The sequence below is a fragment of the Nymphaea colorata genome, chromosome 8 (assembly GCF_008831285.2).
Source record: "Nymphaea colorata isolate Beijing-Zhang1983 chromosome 8, ASM883128v2, whole genome shotgun sequence".
NCBI classification, from domain to species: Eukaryota; Viridiplantae; Streptophyta; class Magnoliopsida; order Nymphaeales; family Nymphaeaceae; genus Nymphaea; species Nymphaea colorata.
In genome coordinates, this window is record NC_045145.1 from 10,667,291 (window position 1) to 10,684,574 (window position 17,284).

Genomic DNA, 17,284 nt, shown 5'->3' on the forward strand with positions numbered 1-17,284 from the left:
ATGTTGGAAGTATATTGAAAACTGGCTTTCCTTGGAGCAATACATTTTATCAAAGCAGAATAATGTCTGAGCCATGCTTTCTTCTTTAAAATATCTGAACTTTCTAGTTACATGAACTTTTGAAACATGCTTTTTTTCTTGAACATGACTCTGCCAATCCTTTAAATATCAGCAAGGTTAGCCTTCTAGCCGAAACAAGAATTCTGTTCCTGGATACGTAGACATGATTCCTTATACATTCATAGTTTCATACACTCAAACCTGCGTTTAAAAATTTTTTTCTTCAATTCTGACTTTTATTTCTTGCTTGTCGCCTCAGCTATAATTTATTGGTCATCCATAATGCCAGTTCTGCTCAAAGAAACTGGATATGATAGACATTCACCTAGTTGATCCCGAAAAAATCTGAAAACCAGCAATATTTTGTATTGCTCATCGAGATCAATATGAATGATAAACGTTGGTATCAATGGGGTCTTTGCATCTTTTACATATTTTTCCTACCACCAACCTCTGTACCCATAGTAGTATAGTTGTTTGATATTAAAAATTTTGATGAAAATTCATTTGAGCAGAACTGGCATATTTTAAATATTTTTGATGAAAATTCACATTTTAATTTATTGGTTTATTAATGCACGTGCATGTGTGATAAAAAAACTGTTTGTTATTGGCCAGTCATTATTCTTACAATTGAAAATGCAAGTTAGTATTGTCAATTTTGTTTACACATACGTTTTCATATTCAATGTTGTAGTTGTGAAGGAATATTGTGCAAATCATTAACATGGAGGATAGTGGTACATCAAGGGAGAATCTTACATGGACTGAAGCACAAATGGACTACTTAGTCCAGCTTCTTTTGGAGCAATCACGCATTCCTGGTATGAAGTCTGGTGGAGGTTTGAAGGCAAAAGCATACACAGCAATAGAAAGAAGCATGATAGACCGCTTCGGAAGGGACTTCACTAAGGACAAAATAAAAAATAAACTGAAATATGCAAAACCAAACTTGACAGTGTTGAAGGAAATGATGAACACAAGCGGGTTTGGATATGACCCTACTAACAAATGCATTGAAGTTGACCCCCAGGTTTGGAGTGAGTACATTGAGGTATGTTAAAGAAATCGTAATTTTAGGTTTTGTCTTACGTGTCTTTTTTTCTGTAAATGTTGAACCTATTAAAATTTTTTCAGAAATACCCTAATAGAAAAAAGTACAAAGGACCAAAGTTTTGGAGATACTATGATGAGTTTCTTGAGATATTTGGTGATTCTCACGCAACTGGGAACACAGCAGACACGTGCAACAGCATGTTATTAGAGGATATTATTGAACCATTCCCAACAACACCTGCTTCCCAATCGACTCCATTTCACATGGAACCTGAAAATACACAATCATTCACACAGATGCTTCATGAAGATAGTCCTTCAATACAATCGCCAACATCTGCAACTCCTACACCTCAACATCCCACCATGACAACCAACAGGACTACAAATAGGTCTAAAAGGAACAGGTCAGACTATGATGAAGAATACTATAATTTGTTGCACCGTATTGCTGACGATGTGCATACCATGACAAATGGAAGTAAAGGGGTTCAATTTGTCCAGTGTTGTGAAATACTTCAAGAATTGGTTGAGACAGGACAAATTGATTCTGAAACACATGTGAAGAGTTTTGATTTGTTGGCTGAGGGCACGAACCCCATGATCTTCGTCAATATTCCATCTTCACAACGGGTGCCATGGTTGACACGTAAACTGAATGGGTCGTAGGTAAGAACTCATTGTTAATTATATGTTCAACGGTACATTAGTTGCACATTGCTCATTTTATATATGTTCCATCTATTATTTTGTGTCTTATGTGTTATTGGATGAAGTTTGCAATGGTTGTTTTTTATGTATTCATGTTCTTTAAGTATTCATGTTGACTGTATTAGCAAATGCATTGTTTTTGGATGATGTTTGCAATGGTTGTTTGTACACTTTTTTTCACGACATGTTCTTCAATATTTTTTGTTATTATGTTTCATGCAGTTTAGTTGAAATGGCTGACATCGACATGTTCTATGATGACGAAGAACTAGAGTGTTATTTGATTCGGATAGTGTTCGTCTTCATCTTTTTTTGGTTAAGACAACTACCTCATACTAGGAGGATTGTTCATCCCTTTCGAGAAGCTGGTTCTTCTTTTGTTCAACTCATGCTTGAAGGTCATCCTAGAAATTGTATGGACTTACTTCGCATGGATCGGCACACATATATGACATTGTGTACCACTCTCAAAACTAGGAATTTATTGGAGGATGCTCGTGAGATTAGTCTAGAAGAACAAGTAGCTATATTTTTATTGACCATTGGACATAATGAACGCAATCGTGCAACTCAGAATACGTTTCAACATTCTGGACAAACAATAAGTAAATATGTCAGCCTTGTCCTACGAGCATTATGTATATTGGGTAGGGATTTCATCCGGCGCCCCAACATTGAGATGCCAAGTAGTATTCGGCGATCTGAAAGATTTTTTCCATATTTTCAGGTATTTTCATAAACGTAAACATTTTATGACACGTGCATATATGTCTAACCAGTATATATACTATATAGGATTGCTTAGGTGCAATCGATGGCACCCATGTACCTGCATGGGTCTCAGCGTCAGATCAAGCAAGATTTCGCAATAGAAAAGGAGTCATTTCTCAAAATGTCATGGCTGTAGTTGGATTCGACACTCGATTCCACTACGTCTTGGCGGGATGGGAAGGAAGTGCAACAGACTCAAGAGTATTATACAATGCACTTGATCATCCAACTGACCCATTTGTTGTGCCAGAAGGTACGTACTTCCACTCAACATTGCATACCTTCTTATGGGCATTTCACAAACTTTTACGAATTTGTGTTCACTTGTAGGAAAATATTATCTTGCTGATGGGGGTTATCCAAACATTGTCGGTTTGCTAACACCTTATCGAGGGCATCGATATCATATGTCTGAATTTAGTGCACCAGGGGCACGCACACCTAGAACTCAAGAGGAATTATTCAACCATAGGCATTCATCACTACGAAATGTAGTAGAAAGAACTTTCGGCATGTTGAAAGGACGTTTTCCAATACTAAAAATGCAAGTGCACTATCCATTGAAAAAACAAGTTCAAATTGTTCTTGCTACGTGTGTACTGCACAACTTCATAATTGAACACAATCCGAATGCCGAACAATTTGTTGATGAAGAAACTCAGTCGAATGATAATGTTTTCTTAAGCGAACCAGAAATCGCAAGACAAACACATCAACGAGGAAGCAACAATCTTCTGAGAACAGCTATAACAGGTCAAATGTTTACAGATTATCAGTTGAATAGTAAGTTCATTTATCAGTTATAACGAAGTTCATTTATCAGTTATTTGTTGATGTATAACAAGTTAAATGTTTAATGTATGTTTGACATCTACTTTGTTTTTAAATAGGACAACGAAGATGAAGCATCAACATATATATTACAACGAAGATGAAGCATCTATTTTGTTTTGTGATGAAGCATCTATTTTGTAAAGTGCAGCAAAGAACAAGAAGATTACAATGAAGATGAAGCATCTATTTTAAGATTGTCTGTTTTGTTTTTTGGATGTATACTCTTTAAACTCATATACTAGATGGGTAACCAATACTTTTTTGGATGTGAACTAACAATATGGGCACCTACTTGAATGTTGGACAATACTCTTTAATGTATATTCCGCCCAAGTTTCTGTATAAATGTATATATGTTATCAACTCTTTCTTTTCTTGTTGATTGCTTATGGGCCTGGAAAAAAGTCGGACCCTGAAGGGTCCGACTTTTTGGCGGAGACAAATTTTCTGCCCGTTAGGGCTTCCTCATCACCATCATTCGCTTCAGCCTCCAGCCGTCGTCCGCTCGCCATGCTCTCCACCACCGCCGCTGCTCTGCCTCCAGTCGTCGTCCGCTCACCGTGCTCTCCACCACTACCGCTGCTCTGCCTCCAGCCGTCGTCGTGGTATTTCGAAGAAGTTGAGGTACGCCATCCCTATATGCATATTTTGATGATGGCCTGTGGCCCTACCTTCCTTGAATCAGGCCATTGTATCTGGGGTCGCAAGAGTAGCCTTTGGTAAGAATTATGTTTGGGACATGTTAATTTAAAGAGTGCACTTTTCTGGGTCAGCATTTATCACTGCAAACGTTTGTGTCATGATTTTTGTCATCATAGCGGGTAGTGTCCTTGGATTTCAAAGTGGATGGCCTGGTTATGCCCTTTCCAATGGGTAAGGGAAAAGTGCACTCTAGATGGTTATGCACTTTTAACTTTTTCTCCTATATGCATTGGAACTATTTTTATGAGAAATTCTCAATTCATTTCTTGGTTTTGTTGAAGGTGGTTGAAGCTGGAGATTTAATCTATGTTCTTGTTGTGGTTCTAGGTACTTTCCTTTTGGAGTTAATGGGATGCTTGCTGGATCCGCTACTGTTTTCTTTGCATATATAGGCTTTGATGCGGTTGCAAACACGGCTGAGGAGGTATATTGCTATTTACATAATTATGAATGTCATTCAACCCATTTTTGCTTCATTCCATGTGACAAAAATTTTTGAAGTTGGATATAGCAGAAACAATTCGTTATTAACTTTCATAGGCACTTGTTAGTCAAAGCTTTTATTGTAAATATAGCCTGATATTTGTAGTCAGTTCACTTCATGCTTGACGCTCATCCTATCTTGCAGGTGAAGAATCCACAACGTGATTTGCCATTGGGAATTGGAAAGGGATTTTATCCCTAGCTGTGTCTTGTACATGCAGGTATCTGTGGTTATAGTTGGTTTGGTGCCTTATTATGCAATGGATCCTGACACACCAATTTCATCTGCTTTCTCCAGCCATGGGATGCAGTGGACAGTGTAAGTCAGCTTTAATGGAAATCGTGTGGTTTTTTGTAGGTTAGCCAAATGACTGTGGTTGGCTTAATTCATCTGCGTTTTGTTTTAGGTACATTATCACTGCCGGTGCAATTACTTACTGCTCTCTGTGCAACATTGTTGGGTTCAATCCTTTCCCAGGCAAGTTCTTCGCAGCTTGAAAATATAGTTAACCAATGAGATTGCATACCATTGGAATTATTTAGTAATCATGTATTTGCTTGTTTTTTGTCCTGTACATGTAAAACATGTGTTGGAAACAACGTTAACGATTTGTTTTAGGAGCATTAATCTTTGTTTAAACTAATGTTTCTGTATTCCATAACTTGTAGATGATTCCAGTGGCTTTGAACGATGTAGCGTTTTCAACACACGCGGTTTTGTTGACAGGATTCACAGTTTTGCAAGTTTTAATCTATGAAGTAATTGGATCATCTAACGGAACCTTCTTTTTTTCCTGTCTTCTCCTGGTTTTCGTGCAGTTTTATAGAGGATGGCTTGTTATCAATTTTAATAGATGATGTTTACAACTTTCTAGCGTTTATGTTGTACATTACAAAGGGTTTTATGTAATAACTCTATTATTGAATGGCTTTAAATATTTTTTCCATGGCTGAATTGCATATCTATGTGTAGGTGGTGGACGGTCAATTGCAGTTTTTGACCATGACAAAAAACGGTCAAAAAATTTTTCCTTGAAAAAATTTTCTTGCCTAACAAACTAGGCATTTTTTCCTTTGGAAAAAAGTTCCAGACCATCAAACATGGTCTGAAACAAGAAGAAGGGAATTTTACCCTTCTGTCATTTTTTCAGGGTAAAATTACCGTAGAAAAAGTTCCCCCTCTAAAAAATCGGTGCCATCAAACGTGGCCTAACGGAAAGATGGGCGGAGATTTTGGGGAAACGATTCCCTCCAGTATCGGGGAATATATATATATTCTTTTTCGTCAGGAGACGATGAGAAAAAGTTTCCTCTTTTCCGTCCTTTTCCGCGTATTTCCTCGTCCTCAAACGCGAGACCTATCCTCCACGCTGTTTCTTTCTCTGATAGTTGACCTGCAGTTACGGAGGGAAGCGGGAAACCTTCTGGTACACTCTCTGTGAAGCCCTAGCTCGACTCTTGAGACTCTCTAGTTTGGAGGTTTTCGCTTTTCTTTTTTTCTGCTCAATTGGTTTTGTGAAGTCTTTGGGCGAAGTAATTGTACAAGGTTTGGAAGACACCTATTTTTTTGGGAATCATCTCGTGCCTTTTCAAGTTAAACCCGGGGCTCAATTAGGGTTTCGGACTATTTTCTTCTTCGTTCTTTCTTCCCCCAAAATGTTCTCCATTTCTGGTTTCTCCTAGTTCATTCTTTTCCTTTCTTGGAACGTTGAACCTTAGTCTTCGAATCATGTTCTTAAAAGTAAATTTGACCTCCCTGTTCAACCTAGTTGAGTTAGCTAGTGCTTCACATGATTCCATGACTTTCATCCGAAAGAACTGTTTGGTTCAGGCTTGTAGTGTGAAGACGCGTTAGTTTCCAGTGTCAACTATTTACTTCATCGGATAAAACAACACCTTTGTCGCCGGAGTTCTCTCTATCCTGGATAAAGTCTAGTCATTTGTCGGAATATGAAAGTAGAAAGGAGCCAGAAGGTCTTGACAAGGTCATGAAAATATAACAGAAATTCAAGGTTAGAGGACAACCCCGGTCCCCTTTCATGTTTCAGTTTCGTATATATTTTACCTGTTACTTCCATATACTGCTACGTGTTCTTATCTTTCTCCTGTTCCATTCGCGTCTATGTTCATAATTTTTGTGGCAATCTTTTCTGTTTAAAACATTAACATTGACCATGTAGAAATCAAGTAAATCCACGTTTAGAAGGGCACTTAGTTGTGCACCATTTGTTGGAGAAATGACTATTTGGGATGTGTTGGTCGTGAGTTCTTCGAAATGTAGCTAGGCATTTATGTAAAGCTTATTTTGCTTTAATAATTGTATTCTGTGTACCTAAAATTGCTAATGGGTGACTAGGTGGTACAACTAGGCCTAAGCCACTGGTTCAAATAATTAAAATGGTGAAAACCCATGATAAAACAAATAACTATTATTATGACTTGAGTAAAGCTCGTTGTAATACATGTAAATGTAAAAGTTTATGATAATGAACCAAGTTACACATATCTAATGTTATGAGTCTATGACTCCATAGGCAAAGTAAGTCACTAGTTTAGTCAAAAAGGAGGGAACAAAAAATTAAAACCTAATTGATGTGAACAAACGTACCTGTGTCACACAGGCAGAGCGTATGGAATTTTTGAGAAAGACTTGGATGTGGGTGTGCCGACAGTGTAGGTGTCTGTGCATATATATATATATATATATAGTTATATATATATGTAGCGAGAGAGAGAGAGAGGAACCAGAAGCAGTCGGTGGTTGCTAGAATGATGGAATCGCTGGTCGCCAAAGAAAAAAAAAAGAATTCATGTTCTTTCAAGTTCCTTTCCCCTTTCTCAAAACAATTAATATATATCATTATATCTATTTTTTTGACGTTTCTTTTAATAGTTTAATAACTATTTGAATTTTGATCTATGTGCTTATAAGAAACTTAGTAGAAAACTGAAAGTTTGATGTTTCTTTTTCTGCTTTTTTTATATTTCTAAAATGTTGGAGCCCCAAGATTCTTTTGAGGAAAACAAGATTTCCTCTTTAATACCCTAAGAAACGTCACTGATAAAAATATGGAACCATATTTGTGACCGTGGTATATACTATATACATAACTGAAGTACTTGTATATAGATATATCTAAGAAATATGGTTCTTAAAACAATTTCTGTCTAGCCATGTTGTGCGAACTATAATTGAAGTTTTGTATTGGTGCATCAAATCTTATACTCTTCATGATTTATTTGATATAAATAATGCCTTAGATCATGTCATTTGGACGTAAAAATGAGGAACTTAGTAAGTCTTAAGAATTGGTATATTGTGGGCTATTAGTTTTCCAAGATATCAAGATACAGTACTTATGTTAAAATTACATAAACTAAAGCTCATTTCCCAACAAATATACATAAATCACATTTACAAAGGTTGAACGAAAAAAAACACTTATGAACAATGTTTTCTTAAGCAGTGCAGCTGCAATAAGAGCACAGTGTCATTACTCTCTTTCTCTCCTTCCCTCTCTTATATACATGTACATCTGTGTATGTATAAGCATTGTCACAAATATCGTTCTCGGGCTTTTAGTGGCAAGATTTTTCTTGGGGTTTTAACGGCAAAGTTGTATTTTGGGGGAAAATCTCGGGAAAAACTTGAAAAATTTTTAAAAATAAAAAATAGGTATAAATGAAATAAATGAGAAACTAACAGGAAAACATAAATAAAACTATATAAAAGTGATAAAATGAATGTTTTAATGATAATAAAAATGATGAAAATAATTTAGTTTAAGTTTATATTTGAGTCATGGTAATGTTTGTTGAATAATATTTATGTTAGGTGGTGTTTTGAATATTTAATAGTGTAGGAACAGCTCTTTATTAATAATTGTTCTAGTCGTGGACTTATTTGCAATTTGTTTGTTTCACCGTAATTCTCATTTAACATGAGATTAAGGCAGATTAATCAAATACGAATTTCAGTTTTCTCTCTCCCTTTCTCGACCTCTTCTCTTCTCCCATCTGACTTCATGCAACATGGTATCAGAGCCCAACCCTTCTTGGGACTGACACCTATTTCTCTCCATCTCATCGTACCCATCTTCTTCCTCTTCTTCTGTTTTCATTGTGGGTTTTGTGGATCCAACTGTTGGATCATGCATATTGGGCTCGATCTAGGGTTTTCTCAACAAAAGATTAAAACCCTAGATCGATGGCTTGTTGAAGTGGACATGGTTGCAGAATAGTTAATTGTTCTTCAAGCTGGATGGATGTCAAAATATATTAGTCGAGCAGCATGGTTCAGAGTTTAAGTCAAAAATCGCATGCGTGTCTTCTTCCTTGTCGCTGGTCACTTTGTGCTAAATTCTGGCGTCTCTCTTGCCTTCAACATTTGATCGAATATATAGTGGCTTCCTGCTAAGCGTGGAACAACAGTAAGTGTTAAAAACATCTGATCTTGTCAGTAGAATATGTGACCAGTCCTCAAGTAGTGGCTTGACGTGGATGTTAGGTCTGATATATGGTTTCAAACTGTCGTGATTTACATGTGGAGTTAAATGGAGCATGAAAAAGAGGCCTACAATGACCGGTTACTTGCCTGCCGTGGACCAGCCCTATACGTTATGAAGTGTTTTTTTTTTTTTTTCTAACAGCAGAAAGTTCTTTATCATCTGCTGCTGCATATCTGTTTACTGCTGTATATTCTAGTCAGTTGGCGTAGTTCTGTTTTTTGTGTTTACGATGGACCTTGGACAGCAGTGTAATATGGCAGACAACCCTAAGATTGAGTCTCATAATGAATACAAATTTGTTGGGAATCCAGTCTTCTATGGTTCTACTGTGAAATTAGATGGTCACAACTATGAAATTTGGTCACGTATGTTCATGATGTCTGTAGTAGGACATTGAAAAGACGATATTATCAAAGAAGATGAACCGAGTGTTAAAACAGGAAAGTATACCACATGGAAAGAAGATAACAATATAGTTATGTCATGGATTATGAACAGTGTGCAATCTGATATTGGTTCCACACTTGCTTATTACATGACTACGAAACACATGTGGACATTCTTGAGACAGATTTATTCTCATGACAAGAATGTGTCAAAAATTTTACAAGTAGAGGAGGAGTTATTCAAACTGCAGTAATGTGACTTAGAATTGTCTCAATAATTTGCTTCAGTTAAAGAACGATTGAAGGCTCTTTGACCTCCTTGTCAGGCATGTTACAAGACTCATTTTGAGCAGACAATGGTAGCAAAGTTCTTCGCTGGTCTGTCCCCTAAATATGAGGTAGCTAAAGTATAGATGCTATCTGGAGCAGAAATTCCAGATCTTGCTGAGGCATATAATAGACTCAGTAGATTGGCTATATCTCTCTCTCAGCCCCAGAATGAGGCTCATGCTGCTGCCTTAGCTGTGTCTGGAAGGCGTGGACAGGCCACAAGGGAAAGAGGCTCACGTCGCGGTGTAGGGGGTAGGGGAGATTTCAGTGTACATACTGTGGAAAATTGGGACATTTAGAAGACATGTGTTGGGACAAACATGGTCGTCCTGCTTCCATTTCCCATGGTAGGAGATTTACTACCTCAGGTGGCAGAGGGACCTTCACTTCTCAGACTCCTGTAGGTTCAGCCCGAGCTACTACACCACTTGGAGACACTTCTTCCATGATGACTTCTGATAGCTCTACTGTGACCATGAGCAACGTATAGTATGATCACCTTATGGCTCAGCGTCTCTCCCTGCCACGACGTCTGTAGCTGCCTCCTCTGTTGTGTTATCTGTTGGTAGTACTTGTTGATTATGGTGCTTCTGGTGCTTTGAAACATTTTTGTAGTCAGCCTCACTTATTTACCTCATTGCATCGTTTTGCACAACCTCAACATGTTTGACTTGCTAACGGGAGACTTTCTCCTATTATGGGAGTTGGGAATGTGAAACTCTCTAGTTCTATCATTCTTTCCTATGTTTTTTATGCTCCAGAGTTTCCTGCTAATCTTCTGTCTGTTATTCAGTTGACGAATGATTTGTGCTGTAGAGCCATATTTGATCCTAATTCATGCCTTTTTCAGGACTTGTAAACTGGGAAGGTGATTGGTGGCCGCCATGAGCACAAACTCGTTTACATACTGTCGGAACCAGTGGAGATTGTGGCATCTATTGCTCTGTCTAAGCGTACCTCGTATCAGTGGCATCTCCGACTAGATCATCCAACAGTGTCCAAGCTTCGTAGGGTTCTCCGTAATGTTTTTGTGTCTGAGTCATTTCAATGTGAAGCCTGTCAATTAGGCAAACACACTAGAAGTAGTTAACCTTCCAGTATTAGCCTGTCTAGTCATACAGTTTTCGATCTTCTTCATGTTGATGTTTGTGGGCCTAGCCAGGTTGTAAGCCAGACCAAGTTTAGGTATTACCTTGTTATTATTGATGATTTTTCTCGTCTAAGTTGAGTATTCTTGTTAAAAGATAGCTCTGAAGTTATCTGTATTCTTCAAAATTTCATTATTGAAATAAAGATTCAGTTTGGTTCCATTGTCAAAAACATTCACACTTATAATGCTTGTGAATTCAAATCCAATACATTGCTGCACTTTTACTTCAAATATGGAATTTGCTCTCAATTCACTTGTCCCCATACTTCTCGATAAAATGGTATTGCTGAACGTAAACATCGTCAGTTACTTGATATGGCTCGTACTCTCATGATACATAGCTATGTTCCAGCCCAATTTTGGGGTGATGCCATTCTCACTGCATGTTACCTGATTGACCATCTTCCATCATCGTCTATTGGAAATCAAATACCTATTCAACCCAAAGTCTTTGGGTTACTTGTTTTGTTCACATCTTTGGCCCCAATAGATACAAACTTGGTGCTCAATCAATTAAATGCATTTTCATTGGCTACCTAAAACACCAAAAGGGTTATATTTGTTTTGACTCTCATACCCATAAACAGTACATCAGTGCGAATGTTACATTCTTTGAGTTTCATCTTTATTTCTAGTCTACTCCATCACTATCAAACAGGTCATCGTCTATTCCTTTACCTATACCACCTGTTCCCCTGCAGTATATTCCTTGTGATTCATCGCCCAATGTCAGCAGATTCTATGATCCTCCACTGGTATACACCTGCCGACATGCTTCTGCTCATGACTGCCCACCGGTTGCTTCTCATGATGTAAGTATACTTGACCTCACTAATCCTCCTCCTCAAGATGCTTTTGAAATATCTTTGGACTTACCTATTGCCTTAAGTAAAGACAAATGACAGTGTACTCGTCATCCTATCTCTAAGTTTGTTTCTACTGACAGTATTGGTGGTAGCCTGCAGCAGTTTGTGTCAGCCTTGTCAGTGCATTCTATTCCCTCTAGTCACCAACAGACATTACTTGACCCAAAGTGGTGGCAAGCTATGCAAGATGAGATGGAGACTCTACTGCAACAGGGGACATGAGATTTGGTTGATCCCCCTTTTGGTTGTGATGTTGTTGGCTCCAAATGAGTTTTTACTATAAAGTATCTATCCAATGGCTCAGTGGAGCGCTACAAAGTTCGCTTTGTAGCAAAAGCATAAACATATGGTGTTGATTTCTTTGAGACCTTCTCTCTGTGGCCAGGATGGAGACCATATGTCTTATTGTGTCAGTCACTGTATATTATGATTGACCCTTATATCAGTTGGATGTCAAAAATTATTTCTTATATGAGGATCTTGATGAAACTGTTATATGCAGTAGCCTCTGGGCTTTGAATGTCAGGGGGAGTGTGTTAAGGTATGGTTGAAGAAAACTATATATGGTTTAAAACAAAGTCCTTGTGCCTGGTTTCACAAATTCTCCGAAGTTGTGATAGAATGTGGCTTTAAGAGGTCTCAGCTGGACCATTCATTGTTCATCAAGAAAGGATCTAGAGGTACGGTTGTGCTAGTGGTGTATGTTCATGATATTGTTTTGACAGGTGAATGTGAGCAGGAGGTAGCACTAACAAAGACACTTCTCCAAAAACATTTTGTTACGAAAGATATTGGTCAGCTACAGTATTTCCTTGGCATTGAAGTGGCTCGTAGTAGCGAGTCTTTGTACTTGGTTTCACAAATTCTCCGAAGTTGTGATAGAATGTGGCTTTAAGAGGTCTCAACTGGACCATTCATTGTTCATCAAGAAAGAATCTAGAGGTACGGTTGTGCTAGTGGTGTATGTTCATGATATTGTTTTGACAGGTGAATGTGAGTAGGAGGTAGCATTAACAAAGACATTTCTCTAAAAACTTTTTGTTACGAAAGATATTGGTCAGCTACAGTATTTCCTTGGCATTGAAGTGGCTCGTAGTAGTGAAAGAGTGGTGGTATGTTCTTGATCTTTTACTGGACACAGGGATGTTAGGAGCTAAACTTGCGACTCTTCCTATGAACCCTCGGCTACATCTGTATGATGATGACTCAGAAGAGATAACTTCACAAGCTTACAGATTGCTGATTGGTAAACTTCTTTATGTAATAGTGACTCAGCCATATATTAACTTTGTTGTGGGAAAATTAAGTCAATTCATGGAAAGACAAAAAAAAGTCACATTGGGATGCAACTATGTTAATTGTCAAGTATTTAAAGTCCTCCCTTGGCAAAGGTCTTTTCTTTAAAAAAGGTACATCCCTTGATGTTGAAGCTTATAGCGATGCAGATTATGCATGCTCAATTGATGACAGGAACTCTACCAGAGGGTTTTGTGTGTTTGTCGGAGGAAATCTTATATCTTGGAGAAGTAAGAAACAAAATGTTGTTTCTAGGTCCAGTGCTGGATTCAGAATATCGTGCTACGACTCAAGCTGTTGCCGAAATGACTTGGTCTAGATCCTTACTTGAGAGTCTTGGTATTTCTATTTCTATACCTATAAAAATGTTTTGTGATAACAGGGCTGTCACTTACATTGCTAATAATCCCGTATTTCATGAGAGGATAAAACACATTGAAGTAGATTGCCATTACATTCGTGATATGGTTCAAGGGGAAATCATTTCCACCATGGAGCCTCAGAAGATCAAACAACTGATATCTTTACTAAAATCTTGCTTATTGCAGAGTTTTCCAGATGTTGTGACAAACTTAGTATGATTAACATCTATGCTTTAGCTTGAGGGGGAGTGTTGAATAATATTTATGTTAGGTGGTGTTTTGAATATTTAATAGCGTAAAAACAACTCTTTATTAATAATTGTTCTAGTCGTGGGCTTATGTGTAATTTGTTTGTTTCACCCTAATTTTCATTTAACATGAGATTAGGGCAGATTAATCAAATACGAATTTCAGTTTTCTCTCTCCCTTTCTCGACCTCTTCTCTTCTCCCATCTGACTTTACGCAACAATGTCAATGGTAAAAAAATAGGAAAATGAAAAATGATGAAAAAATCGCTAAAAAACATGATAATAACTTGATGAATATTTTTTCCCCATTTTTTCAAAATATCACGATTTTTCCTTTTTTTTTGTTTTTCTTATTTTGGCGTTAATATCACGATATTTTCAAAAATACCGTGTTATCTGTGACATTGTAATAATATAAGTAAGCATTGAGTGCAGCCTAGGTGATTAGTTAAACCTAGAGCCTAGACAAGTCTAGGTACATTCAGTTACGTGTGTGTGTGTGTGTATATATATATATATATATATATATATATAATGAGTGAAAGGTGACTCAAGTTATTCAGAGTCACCCAACCGTCTAACCAGGGCCATCCATCTGATACAAATGATGGTTGAGAGAAAAAGGTGAAAAATGAAAGTAGATGATGAAAATGTCCATCACCTTTTTCTCCTTGTTTTTCTCTTAACCATCTATTATGATGGATTGAACGGCCCTGATTAGATGGCTGGTTGACTCTAAAAAGCTAGAGTCACCATTCAATTTTCTTATATATATATATATATATAATATGGATTTTACACACACACACAGATATATATATATATTTATATATATATATATATATATATGTTATACATCATTGTCACATACATCGTTTATGGGTATTATATGGCAAGAAATTTCTCGAAAGTTGTATCTCTCGGGAAAATCTTGACAAATTTTATAAAAAAATCCTTAAAAAATTATATAAAAATAAAATAAATGAGAAATAAAAAACATTGAAAAATGAGTAGATAATCAACAAATGAAAATTGGAAAATGAAAACTAACAGTTTGGCAAATACATAACTAACAACTTGCGTATAGGATTTAAATTTTAAAACCTCAAACAATTCATAAGTCATAACCAGCAAACAGATTATAAATTTATCACAAGCTAGCTTACGTCTCATATTGCATAAAAGCGAGTACGGTGCAATATACAGCAGCATATGAAATTTAAAACCAGCAAACAGATTATAAGATCAAAATAAAAGAGAACGATGAAACATAGAGTATCATATTAGTTATTAGATGAATAAAACAGTAACCATCAATCAACACAACAAAACGTGAATAAAATGAAGAGAAGAACCGTGGAAATGATGAACATAAAGTTATGAAACATGAACATAATAAAATATTTCTAGAATATACAGCACCATATTAGTTAATATTTATTGGGTGAAGATCCTACCTTATTATGTCCAACGACTCCTATGGTTGTGGCTGCTTGTAGGCTTCAAGCTAAGTCACACGGGTGGGGGTGCGATACAGGGATACGGGTACGGACACGACAATTTTCACAATTCTCGGATACGCGGATACGACAAATATAATATTATCAAAAATTATAAATTGAAAAAAAAACATTAAATTAATAGTTCACTATTAAAGTCACAAACAAAACATTGTTTATCACAAAACATTGTTTATCAATATCATCATTCTAGTCATTTATCAGAAAAACAGAAAAAAAAACCCCAAAGAGAAAGGGAGAAGAGCTCAACTTAAAATCTGTTTTTTTTGGTTCGGATTGGGTCTAATCCAGACTCGATCCAAAACGTATCCATGCCGTATCCGCACCCATATTCCCGTATTGACACAGATACGTGGGCCAAATAGGCGTATCCGTGTGACTTAGGCTTCAAGCCTTCAACGGTTCAACCTAACTAACGTTTGACGACAACTTAGCATCAGTCCTGCGACTTCCGTCGATGCTTGCAGCTTGCAAGCTTCAACTTCTCACAATCAGCCTCCGCCCTTTGACCCCACTCAGCTTTCGTCCGTCTGGCGACTCCCCTCCCAACTTCAAAGTTCAAAACCCCTTTTCACCCGAATGATTTTTTATTTCAATCTAATCTCTCTTTTCTACCTAAAAGTACCTTTTTGCCATTAAAAGGGACAGTCAAGTTTAAAAAGAACCAACTTTTCTTCAATATTACATGTGGTGCCATTGTTTAAAAAGCACACCTCGTGCTTAAAAAAAAGTTCGTGGTAGTTTAAAAAACATGAAACACGTATTATATGCGTTTTTAATTTTTTGGCATTTTTTTAAAAAAGATGCATCTAATTGCCGTTTATTCGACTTTTTTTTTCCATATTTAACACATTTTTCTTCGATTAATATGCGTTTTCTGTGACAATGTTATATGTATGTATAATCTATATTATACATATATATATATATATATATATATATATATATATAATATAAAACAAAAAAATAAAATTTAAGATATTAGAAAGACTTATATTATTTAAATTGGTAAGTACAGTAATCTGTTGTCCATAATGCTGTCTATGGTATGATCCATTATGTTACATATTATAATTATGGAAGAAAACCATACAATGCACCCCAAAAACTAGGTAGGGGTGTAGTATCCATATCAAATTGGATGTAGCTTGTGATACGTATTTGAGGTGACTTGCTAGTTGCAATACATCAAAAAACGTAAAAAGCTGTGAAAAAGGCTTTTTTTTTTGAAATTTATATAATTTTATTAAGGCTGGACATTAATTTTTTTATGAAAGGCTTTCTTTCACATTTAAAGTTTTACAAAGTAAAATTATGGTTGATTTCATGCAACAAACTTAGAGTTTGTATAGTATCCTATAATGGCCTTTGCCTATCCTTAAAAATAAAAAGTTTCAAATTTTATAACTATTAAGTTGTTTAAAGATTCCAAATTAGTAAGTAATAAATAACAAACATTTATTTCTTTTGTTACTATTTAAGTACTGAAACTAATTTAAGTGGACAATTTTGATTGTTTTTGATGAAAACATGCATGTGATAGTGCCATACATTTTCTTTTTTTATGTCTATACAATTCATGTTTTTTCATAGAGAGATATTTTCCTTTTCTTTTCTTAATTTTGTTGTTATTTGTATTTTTTTCTGACTGTTCTTATTCTTGCTGAATTTTACTACTAAAAAAGTTTTGTGAATTTTTATATTATGGTATCTAACTTTGGACCCAACTGATACATGTTGCATGTCACAGCAGTAGTACACAATAAGTATATTAAACATACTAATGACGTACAATACACACCCAAAACTACATAACATACAATGCATACTCCAAAGTCCAAACTACATTAATAGATCGGGTTATAGAATATAACTAGTCAACATGTATAAGTAACGTAGAATGCATACTCTATTTTTTATGTGTATTCCGCATGGACACACACACACACACACAAAAAGACAAAGTAAATGTTGATAAACTGCAATCAACATCTTTGGTT

The 17,284-nt window shown here is 36.2% G+C and overlaps 3 protein-coding genes and 1 pseudogene across 6 annotated transcripts in view; all 4 read left to right on the forward strand.

The window, feature by feature from the left end:
- Positions 1-787: 787 nt before the first annotated feature.
- On the forward strand, positions 788-1,785 carry LOC116259524 (uncharacterized). The gene is made up of 2 exons (XM_031637386.1): positions 788-1,114; positions 1,198-1,785. The coding sequence occupies exons 1-2, from the start codon at positions 788-790 to the stop codon at positions 1,783-1,785; spliced, it is 915 nt and encodes a 304-aa protein (XP_031493246.1).
- An 849-nt stretch (positions 1,786-2,634) lies between these two features.
- LOC126409198 (protein ALP1-like) lies at positions 2,635-3,577 on the forward strand. The gene is made up of 2 exons (XM_050079289.1): positions 2,635-2,851; positions 2,929-3,577. The coding sequence occupies exons 1-2, from the start codon at positions 2,725-2,727 to the stop codon at positions 3,402-3,404; spliced, it is 603 nt and encodes a 200-aa protein (XP_049935246.1). The 5' UTR covers positions 2,635-2,724; the 3' UTR covers positions 3,405-3,577.
- A 200-nt stretch (positions 3,578-3,777) lies between these two features.
- LOC116259525 (cationic amino acid transporter 2, vacuolar-like) lies at positions 3,778-5,134 on the forward strand (annotated as a pseudogene).
- Positions 5,135-5,873: 739 nt separating this feature from the next.
- LOC116258662 (L10-interacting MYB domain-containing protein-like) overlaps positions 5,874-17,284 on the forward strand; it is a 29,129-nt gene continuing 17,718 nt past the window's right edge. Inside the window, exons 1-2 of one of the 4 annotated variants that reach the window (XM_031635947.2) lie at positions 5,874-6,629; positions 10,692-11,803. The gene's annotated coding sequence lies outside the window, so the exon portion shown is untranslated. The remainder of the gene's footprint in view (positions 6,630-10,691; positions 11,804-17,284) is intronic. The other 3 variants (XM_050079075.1, XM_050079074.1, XM_031635948.2) reach the window with 3 other exon arrangements.

Excerpts from the sequence above, each read along its gene's own strand:
- LOC116259524 (XM_031637386.1), top strand. The coding sequence starts at position 788 with ATGGAGGATAGTGGTACATCAAGGGAGAATCTTACATGGACTGAAGCA. Across the intron at positions 1,115-1,197 it reads TTTGGAGTGAGTACATTGAG|AAATACCCTAATAGAAAAAA; the intron begins GTATGTTAAAGA and ends AAATTTTTTCAG.
- LOC126409198 (XM_050079289.1), top strand. The coding sequence starts at position 2,725 with ATGGCTGTAGTTGGATTCGACACTCGATTCCACTACGTCTTGGCGGGA. Across the intron at positions 2,852-2,928 it reads CCCATTTGTTGTGCCAGAAG|GAAAATATTATCTTGCTGAT; the intron begins GTACGTACTTCC and ends GTTCACTTGTAG.